The sequence below is a fragment of the Theobroma cacao genome, chromosome 4 (assembly GCF_053813885.1).
Source record: "Theobroma cacao isolate CCN51 chromosome 4, ASM5381388v1, whole genome shotgun sequence".
NCBI classification, from domain to species: domain Eukaryota; kingdom Viridiplantae; phylum Streptophyta; class Magnoliopsida; order Malvales; family Malvaceae; genus Theobroma; species Theobroma cacao.
In genome coordinates this window covers 8,559,212-8,569,530 of record NC_142642.1, presented here as the reverse complement: position 1 = coordinate 8,569,530, position 10,319 = coordinate 8,559,212, and the positions used below count along the sequence as shown (strand labels likewise).

The window sequence follows — 10,319 nt, the reverse complement described above, 5'->3', positions numbered from 1 at the left end:
TCAAAGGATGTTGTCAGCACAAAATAGGCAAAAGTCATATGCTGATAACAAATAGAGGAACTTGGAGTTTCAAGTGGGGGATCATGTATTTTTTAAGGTCTCACCAACAAAAGGGATAATGAGGTTTGGCAAGAAGGGAAAATTGAGCCCTCGGTATATAAGACCTTTCGAGATTTTAGAAAAGGTTGGAACAGCGGCATATCGTTTGGCATTACCGCCAAACCTTTCAAATATTCACCCCGTGTTTCATGTGCCAATTCTTAGGAAGGATAACCCGGATCCATCTCATGTAATACAATATGAGACCATCTAGTTGAAAGATGATTTGACCTATGAGGAGCAACCGATAGCTATCCTTGATCGGCAAGTCAAAAAGCTCCGTTCAAAGGAGGTAACCTTAATTAAAGTGTTATGGCGAAACCACACCAGGGAAGAGGTAACATGGGAAGCTGAGGAGGGGATGCAAACAAAGTATCCACACCTCTTTAATATGTAGAGATACACTACCTTGTAGTTTGATTTAAATTCGGGGATCGAATTTCTTTTAGTGGGGGAGAATGTGAAACCTCGACCTTCATAAACACGTAACTCAAAGTAGAACTTATGTTTAAAGGTTTAATTTAAGCTAATGATGCTAGTTTTACGTTACTTATAATTATTTTATGTCGTTATAGGAGTAGGATTAAAAAAATAATTATAATTAGTGAAGAAAGGTGCATAGTGGGCTGTTGCTCTATTTGCATATGTTTCGATTTTTAAAGTATATATCCCACTACAGAAGTCCAAATAACATGATTTTTAGACCATTAGAAATCTAAGAGGCAGGGATACAACTTTGATGTTTACCACTTTTCCCAGTTTTGATGGAAAGGTGGTCAAAATCCTTGTCTAATTGAAAGTATTACTCTAGAAGAACATATTTGGATAGAACATTTGAGTGCCGCGGTGCTGAAAATTGAGAGCCGCGACCCTCACCGTAATTTCCACAAATAACAAGTTTAGGAGATTTTTGAAGCTAAGACTTTTGGGGGCTACTTAAGGGCCCTCTTTCAGAGGATTTTGGACCTTCTTTCAATGTCAAAAGAGTAAAAAGATTGCACAAGAAAAGGAGGAAGACAAGTGGCCTTGTTAAGGGCATTATTGTAATTGCATGAAGAATTAGATAAGCTTTAACTATAAAAAATCTCATTCTTCCAGCAACTTCTTCATTTTTTCAGCAACTTCTTCTTCTTCTTCTTCCCATCTCACGTTTCTCTTTTCTTCCATGAAAGCTTTTCTCAAGCTTCCATCACTCTCCCAAACTAACCTTAATTTTTGTGCTTTACACACCATGTTGTAGGGTTTTTCATACTCTTTTACTCCTTCACCTTAGACAAACCCTTAAAATTCTTTATTTAATACTTTATCTCACCAGCTAAACTTTGTAGAGAGAGAAAGAGAGGTTTCATGATAGCTTGAGGACTCTTGGGAAGAAATTTCATTACAATCCACTAAGGTGAGTGATGAATTAGGACTGGTTTTAAGTTATTGATAAAGGCTAATAATTAGAGTTATGAATTGTGTATTACTGAAGTTGTTTAGTTATTTCTAGTGTTACTAAAGTAGAGAACTGAATAGCTAATCAAATGGTAATGGAAGATAGATAAGAGGGGTTAGTGAAGCTTGATTTGGGAAAATAGCATTTGAAGTGATATTAATGTAAATTGGATTGGTTGTGACATTTTTGTGCATGATAGGTTCCAACAAGGCCTTCAGCCCCATTTGAACCATTAGTCGAAGTTAGAGCCCACCGAAACATCAATAAAGACTGGTGAGTGAACTTGCATTTCAAAATATTTTGGGGAAATGTTTACGTGTGTCAATGAATCATTTGAGAATTTTATCAGTTTTTGCTTTAAAATTGCCTGGGAACAAGCCCTTGATAAAATGTTTGATGTTGTGAAATGTGAAATGTGTAAAAGGATGAATCTATATGTTTTTGTATGATATTGATATATATATATATATATATATATATATATATATATGTATACTATGTCATAAATGGTTCCATTGTGTGACAAATGCAACCGTGCATGTGCGAGGTGAGTGTGCACTTGCCGGTGATGATGGTGGTGAGGGAGATGGATGGTGATACTGTTCGGCTATGTGCACGATGTGGTGGGATGCACATGAGCTGGGTGAGATGGGATGTCCGGCTATGTGCACGATGTGGTGGGATGCACATGAGCTGGGTGAGATGGAATGATTGCTGGAAATTTTCTCTCTTTCAAATTGCATGCTAAATATGGTTCCTTCATCATTAAATGCTTTAACAACCAGGGGTTTAATGGAGGGATTTTAATAAGAACTTGAACTAAGTTGCATTGTTTTCAAATAAGTGCATCACGATTATCAACTTTCCTTATTGTTGTTTGTTCCCTTCTTATGTTCACTCACTAAGTTTGTACTCATTGTTTTCAACTTTATGTTTTCAGATTAGGAGGCAGTTGGAACCTAGGTTGAGGTGTGTACGTAGTTTCATCTCTTTGGTAGGTATGTTGGCATTCAGTAATCGTCCCGTCACCTTGGTCATTCCGCTGGAAGCCCATAGTCATTTTTGTTTGTAAATACATACATGTGATATAAAGTATTAAGATGCATGCCTTAGACCATATATGTATATTTTGATTGGTAAGCCACCATGAGTGGCAATGGTTAATATTATTATGGGTTAATATAAGTGCAGTTTTGATTGCTATAGCTTATTAGTAAAGTACTTGAAGGGTGGCATTGTGAGATGTAACTTTTAGAATAGTTGATGGGATGACGACCAAGATTACGTAAATAGGGTTGCTTGGTCTTAGTGGACTACGTCCATTGAGTCCATGCGCCGATCATGGCTCGAAAATTGGGTCGTGACATATACTCCCTTGTCGGGAACCTAGTGACAACGGAATCCTATGTTAGCCCTACTGGCCCATTAAGATTGAAGCCCTACTTGCATTGTTGTTTCTTTGCCTTGCTAGCCATCTGTCCAGGCCTTTTTAGCCCAATCACGAGTCTGTCGGCTTTCCACATTATGCCTTTTCTATCATATGAGTGCATTCCACAGCAAAAGGGTATCTTCCATAACTTTGAAGAGCTATAACCTTATACAATGAGTCACGAACCATTACGTTGTTCGAAAAAAAAACACTTTTCCCCCAAGACATAAGATGACTACTCTTCTAGGCACATCTACATAGTCATGGCTCTATACAAGGTTGATTGATAACATTAAGCCTCTTGTCTATTAGGCTAGTTGGTTGGATTGCTATTCTGTTGGTTTACTTGAGTTGTTGGCGTGCTTGGTCTGAATGCTTAAATTGTGACATTGATATCTATCTCATGGATCATTATGCAGTGCCCATAAATGATGACTATTTTACCTTATCACTTGGATGTATATTCTATTTAGACTCAAGTGTTATGAGAAGAAAACTTATGAACCAGTTTGGGAGTATATTTCATTGAGACTAAGAGCTCACTTGGTATTTTGTTTACAGTGCCAAAAGAGCACTTTTGGTCCAAACAAAATGCCAAAAGCATGTTGTTTGTTGGTTCAAAAGTATTTCTTTCACTGTAGTTTATGAGCTTATTGTAAAAGCTTCTCAGGAGGTTTTTTTTTTTTTGGTTGTCAAAAACACTTTTTAAGCATTAAATAACATTGGTTTGAATCACAAAATTGTTCTTGTAATTATTTAAATATTTTAAATTCAAACTTTTTACTTATCTATCGCTCTTTCTTTCAAAGTACTACAGAAAAATAAAACGAAAAAAAAAAAATCGCAAATCAAGTTTTCTACAGTAACTTTGAAACGCACCTATTGCAATTCGGTGTTTTTAAAATGCAACAACAATAGTAAACTAGGTTTAAGAAGAACCCAGGGAGCAGCTTGGAAATCGACCCACAAAGTCAGCCTACAATGGGCCCATATGTATAATTTGAGTGATTTCAACTTTAATTCAACACTTTTTCATCGCAGAACTAAAGGAAAAAGGCCGAAGAAATTTACGCCACTAGTTAAGTTAGAGGTAAAATACGTTCGAGTAGAGTAGAGTGAGAAAGACAGCGATAATGCTGATATGATGCCCACACACAGACACCGCAGCGACTAGCAACACTCCACAGAATGAAACTCAGAGCCTTGTGGGAAGCAGCTGCGAACTCATTCCGACATGGGCAACTGTGGCACTAGAGAGGAATCTGCTGTTGTTACTCATGCTCAAGGTTTTTTGTTTTAATAAATTTTGTTATTCACTTTCCAGATCTAGGGCTTTCCCTTTCTTGGCTTTTCTCCATCTTTCCCAGGAAAATTGTTGTTTTCGTGTGAAATTGAAGTGAGCAAGAAGTGAAATTGGTGGCATGTTTTTTCGCAGTTCAACAGCTCCACATTTTATCTGAGAAGAAACAGAGTCACAATCGTACACTGTCAGATCTGAGCGATCCCTGTACCCCCCGCAACTTCGAGGACTCGAGAAAGAATTCGCTACTCTATACCCACGTCATTGCCTTCACCTTGTACGAGCTGGAAACCATTACCAAGAGCTTCCGTTCTGACTACATTCTTGGAGAAGGTGGCTTCGGAACCGTCTACAAAGGTTACATTGATGAGAATGTAAGGGTTGGCCTCAAGTCTCTACCCGTCGCTGTCAAGGTCCTCAACAAGGAGGGCCTTCAGGGTCATCGCGAATGGCTTGTATGTATATACATATCTCTCTCTCTCTCTCTCTCTCGAATTTCCCTAACTTTCAACCCCTTCTCCTAAACGTCGTGCTCTATCTTCAGACTGAGGTCAACTTTCTCGGCCAGCTGAGGCATCCAAATCTGGTTAAGCTCATCGGGTATTGTTGCGAGGATGATCACAGGCTACTGGTATACGAATTCATGTTCCGTGGAAGCCTTGAGAACCACCTGTTTCGAAGTATGCGTTTCTCCACTTCTCCTGTTTTTGCATTGCTAAATGCTGCACAGGATCCCTATATTGATTCATGCTTATATGCTCATCTTCTTTCCCCGTCTCTCAATTACAGCATCATATCCTCAGCTGCTCTCAATGATTACAAATACCTTGCTTTCATGCTCCAAGCATATTGTCAACCACTAGGCTCTAGAAACTTTGCTATCTGCTCATTAACTCATCAATTTGGTGTTAAAAGGATTCTAGCAACTAATGAATAGATTAACCTGCCCCTGCAACTTTTTCAACTGGTTCACCTATTATCATCACAGAATTCTGAAGTGTGTGTGGAGCATCTTAAAAGTATTTGGTGTAGCTCCTTTATGATCAACTAAAGCTAATTTTAGAATATGGAATCTTGTAAGGAAAAGATTTCACTGCTCCAAAGCAGTGCATAGGCTCAGGCACGCAATAATACTTCATGATCTGTTTGTAAGCACCTCTATGTACAAGGTGCTATTGTAGAAATTTTGTTTCAAAGATCATCTCAATCTTCTAAAAGGGTTGGCAGCTAATTATAACAGACAATCCTCGCCATCTTTTTTATTGCAAGGCTCTAGATTATCCTGTAGGTCTATCTTCTCCTAAACTTATTTGATCAATGAGGCACCCATGAGAATATAAACATATGCTGTATATGTAGGCTCACTCCCTCAATTGGGACTACTATATGTAGCCTCCTCCATCAGTCATCCTAGGTTCCCTGGGAAACTAGTGGGCCATATGTCTTATGCTGACTGGAGAGTATCCAAGTTAGAAGCAAAAGCCACTAAATGCTTTAATGAGTTCCTTTGCCTCCTTTTTCCTTTTGATATTTGTTATGATTATTTTTTTCTGTGGTAATATTTTGATGTCGCTTTCCTGGGGTTTTCAGAGACGACTGTTCCTTTATCCTGGGCGACAAGAATGATGATTGCTCTAGGAGCTGCTAAAGGGCTTGCTTTCCTTCACAATGCTGAAAGACCTGTAATATATAGGGATTTTAAAACTTCCAATATATTGTTGGACTCTGTAAGTATTGGCGTAAATCATTTACTTAAGAGCTTGCTCTTGTCTTCATCTCTCTTGATAGTTGGATGCTTTGTCCGTATTAATCCATGCTAGTGGATTGGCCGAAAGGGAAAAAAATTTTCATGCTAGTTGCCTCTTGAATATGCAGGATTATACAGCCAAACTTTCTGATTTTGGGCTTGCAAAAGCTGGACCACAAGGCGATGAGACCCATGTATCAACTCGAGTGATGGGAACGTATGGCTATGCTGCACCTGAATATGTTATGACTGGTATGGCCTCCTAATATCTCAGAAATGTGTTATACATCATCATAGCATTTATATTCGAAAATAGAAGTTTGACCAATTGGGGGAAACTAGTTGAGATCCATAAATAGAGAAAGGCCATCATTTAACATAAAATTTCTTTTCTGAGCTGCCTTCCAGAAAGACAGGTCATGAAAGCATGTTGGGTGCAAGCTACCGGCACCAATAACATTTTAGCTGCTTCATCATATGGATAAGCATAGGTCCTTCAGTGTCAGTGTTACTAGGAATTGTGCCTTCTGCTTCTTAGATATGAGAATGCATAAGAAACTAGCAGCATTAGTTTTGGCAGTGTCAAATGGGAAGCTAATTTTGGATTTCTTGTCATTAATATTGTTTGGGATACAAAGGAAAGAGGTTAAAATTTTGTTTAAAGTAAACAAAAGAAGTTACTCAAAGTGGTTCGCACTTTAATTTATGAAGAATTATGAAAATAAATGCAAGTATCACCAGATCATTTTTCTCATGATTCATGAGCAAGATCCAAAACTATGATATAGATCTACTAAAATAAAGAGATATCAAGGATATACATAGTTGGAATCTGACTATATTTTCAAGCTGATTATAATTCCTTTTTAAATGCCTTTTGTACCAGTTCTGGGACTTTGGTACATTTGAGCATTTATCATATTGTGAACTGCTCTGGTCTTCTATTTTTACTTGTGATAGTTTCAACAAATGAAGAAGCAATTATGTTTGATATGCACAGTTAATTATTTCTCCGTCTGTATAAAATGAGCAGGCCATCTGACTGCCAGGAGTGATGTATACAGCTTTGGAGTTGTTCTTTTGGAGCTTTTGACAGGAAGGAAATCTGTTGATAAGACAAGGCCAAGCAAGGAACAGAACTTGGTGGAATGGGCTCGACCAAAACTGAATGATAAGAGAAAATTACTGCAAATAATTGACCCAAGATTGGAGAACCAATATTCAGTAAGGGCTGCGCAGAAAGCATGCAGCTTGGCATACTACTGTCTGAGCCAGAATCCAAAAGCAAGGCCATTAATGAGTGACGTAGTTGAAACGTTGGAACCTTTACAATGCACTGGTGGTAGTGGGGGTGAAGTCTCTTCATCTTTAAACCCAAAACTAACAGGAGGTGCTGGCCCATTTGCAATGGGTGGAGTTCCAGACTATCGCATGCGTCACAGATTTTCCAACAATGTTGGTCCAGGTACCATTTGTAGGTCGCCTAATCCAAATTGTTCCCCAGGTGGCCCTGCAGCATGCAGGGTTAGATGATAATATCAGCTACTTGTACACTTCTTTGGTGTGTCTTTTGTACCATGACCTCCTGCCAAAATGACAAATTTGCTTGCTAAAACAAGGGTGGTTTTGCTTCATTGTACCTAATGTGTATGTTATCCGTAGTCAGTGTTGATTATGCTATTCAAGTGAAGTTTGTATCACTGGAATTTCCTGTTCGAAAATTGTTTTCAGCATAAGCATGCAGCCGCAGACTAGTAAGTAGATGCTTTTTGCCGCAATTTATTTCGATGAAGATGGTAAACATGAAAAATGTTGACAGCAACGATGCAAAGTCAAAGGGAAAGACTAGCAACTTGCAACGATGACAAGGAGTATTCCCTCACGGTTGTTGGCAAAGGATTCTTAAACCGTCTGCATCTTATCCTCATATCTTTTGGTCGGCCCCATGTTCCTCCAAACCGACAAGTGTAGGTCCATACAACCCTGTGCGTGCAGATGAAAAGCAAAAGATGGACTAAAGCGGGCGGTGCATGGACTTGCATTTCATCCTGCATCCTCTCTGGCATGCCTCTTCTTGACCTAAAATTCATCTTGGAAGAGCTAACATGGCTTATCCTGATACGTTATTGTGCAACGGAATGTGGAGGAGCACTTCTCCAAGGTCAAGGCCAAGAGCAATGACAAAAGGACAGCAAGCATAGGAATCTAACAAACTTGATTCTTTTACTGAATTTGGCTCCACATAGTTAGAAGCTTTGAGTCAATTTAACCGCTTTGCATAAAGTTGGTTGTCGGTTTTGGATTGCTCCAAACATTTTGAGCCTCTATAATTGGCCCTCCTGCATGATTTATAATACAAATTGGGATTTTGATATATTTATCCATCCCTTTGTTTGACCCACTTTCTCAACAAATCTCCTTCTCCTCACCTCTCCACCACACAAATTTCCTTGGCAAATTTTATCGCTCTCCCTTGGTGCGTGCCCCCCCCGCCCCCCCAACTCTCTCTTTGTGCATGCTTCTTTCTAGCTCTGTGCACCATGGACAGCTGGGCCACCGATCATGGTATCTTGAAACTATCGATTGTAATCCTCTTCATTGCTCACTTCACCGCTTGTCAAGGTATGTTAGTTTCTGAATTCGGTTTGAAACGTAATAGTTTTTGCCAGCCACGTTAATTGAGTCCATGATAGTTGCAGTTAAGGCGGTGGTAGCTGAGGCATCATCATCACCAACCCGAGGATATAAGCCCGTAGCCGTTGGGCCAACCGAGTATCGCGTGCTTCAAGGCAACGCTGATGATGCACGGCGGAAGCTTGCTCCTTTCCAGCTGTGCTTGCTGTGCAAGTGCTGCACCACCAGCGCCGCCTCCACCTGTGCCACCATGCCTTGCTGCTTTGGCATCGACTGCCAGCTTCCTAACAAGCCCTTCGGAGTCTGTGCTTTTGTACCCAAGACTTGCAACTGTAATTCCTGCTCTGCCTAATTTGGCAATGCCAAGTGAAGAATCCAATACAAGTTTACTCCAATTCCGAGTCCAAATGTTATAGTTAGGGACTGTACAAATAGTTCTTTTTTTTATTTATTTATAAAAAGAATTTTCTTCCGCTTCCAAATTCCAATAAGCTTGATGGAAAAAGGTTGGGAACTTGTAATTGTACACGTCAACCCACAGCTCCCTGTGGTTCAACTGAACATGTAGTAGCATGATTCGTGGCTGTCAAGTCAACCAAATTATTATATAATCAAAAACACAAAGCGACCAAACATAACTCAACATGTTGCTGCACATATGCGCTAGGCAAGTTTTTCACATCTTTGGAATTCCGTTCGCTTTATGTGTTTTTTTCTTTATTAAAAAGACAAAAACTTAAAACAAAAGCATGAATCAGAAGTTTAATTTAGGAGAGATAATGAAAATATAAATATTTGTTCTTTTGCTTGTTGTATCTCTAGAATTGTCGTGATCGAGGGAATTGATAGCAATTAAAAAAAATCTATGACAAGAGTCAAGATTTAAGCGGTAAAGCACTATATTGAGTTCATGTGAGTAGTGGAAAGAGTACAAATTAAGATAACAAACTTTCTACTTATTATCCATGAGTATACTCTCACGATGTGAGTTGGGGTCATTTTTTCTTTTTTATTTTTTGAGATAAATGTGTTTATTTATTCATTTTAAATTTTTTTAAGCTAGTACATTTCAAGCAATATAACGACCTTTTCCTTGATTGTAACCGACGTTCGAAACTTGCGAGTAAACTCGTCAAATCTCGAACAAGCCTTAATTGAGATTCCGAATAATTAAAAATCAACTGGTAATATTAATACTATTGTTTACTTAAACCAAATAAACACGATATTTAAAGCGTAGCATCTAGATACCAATAACCAGATTTAATAACTCTACAGTAATTTCAACATCACTAGTGGTATTGATTACAAAACTTCAAAGTTTTAGCAAATACATTTCTAATAGACTAATAATCTTTATAAGTCTATTTGTTTGACACAATACGACCTCTATGCAGCGAAACGACTCGAAGTAAAAGTCTAGAGATGCCATTACCTACATTGCAGCAAGCCTCGATGTGCTAAGCAATGCACTTGCGCTGATTACTTATCTGCAAAAGGAAGATAAGGAGGTGAGTCTCACAGACTCAGTAATCCTAGGCTCCGTGAGTAGGGCGTAGAGCGAAACAAGTTAAGAGCAGAAGATTTGAATGTTAAAACATAAGAGTATGCATAAACCAATTAAAATAAAATGAAGCATTTGTGCCTTTTTGGAAAACAAGGAATTTTAGTG

At 38.6% G+C, this 10,319-nt stretch overlaps 2 protein-coding genes across 3 annotated transcripts; both read left to right on the top strand.

Annotated features, from left to right (window-relative positions):
• The first annotated feature begins 4,013 nt into the window (after nucleotides 1-4,013).
• LOC18601314 (Protein kinase superfamily protein) lies at nucleotides 4,014-7,713 on the top strand. Its single transcript, XM_007032229.3, has 6 exons — nucleotides 4,014-4,252; nucleotides 4,402-4,721; nucleotides 4,811-4,946; nucleotides 5,857-5,993; nucleotides 6,142-6,265; nucleotides 7,047-7,713. The coding sequence occupies exons 1-6, from the start codon at nucleotides 4,201-4,203 to the stop codon at nucleotides 7,544-7,546; spliced, it is 1,269 nt and encodes a 422-aa protein (XP_007032291.2). The 5' UTR covers nucleotides 4,014-4,200; the 3' UTR covers nucleotides 7,547-7,713.
• A 143-nt stretch (nucleotides 7,714-7,856) lies between these two features.
• On the top strand, nucleotides 7,857-9,237 carry LOC18601313 (uncharacterized). 2 transcript variants are annotated; one of them, XM_007032227.3, is made up of 2 exons: nucleotides 7,857-8,635; nucleotides 8,713-9,237. In XM_007032227.3, the coding sequence occupies exons 1-2, from the start codon at nucleotides 8,554-8,556 to the stop codon at nucleotides 8,997-8,999; spliced, it is 369 nt and encodes a 122-aa protein (XP_007032289.1). In that variant the 5' UTR covers nucleotides 7,857-8,553; the 3' UTR covers nucleotides 9,000-9,237. The 2 variants fall into 2 exon arrangements, with proteins under 2 accessions (XP_007032289.1, XP_017975196.1); XM_018119707.2 differs by having other exon boundaries at nucleotides 8,707-9,237.
• The last annotated feature ends 1,082 nt before the right edge of the window (nucleotides 9,238-10,319 follow it).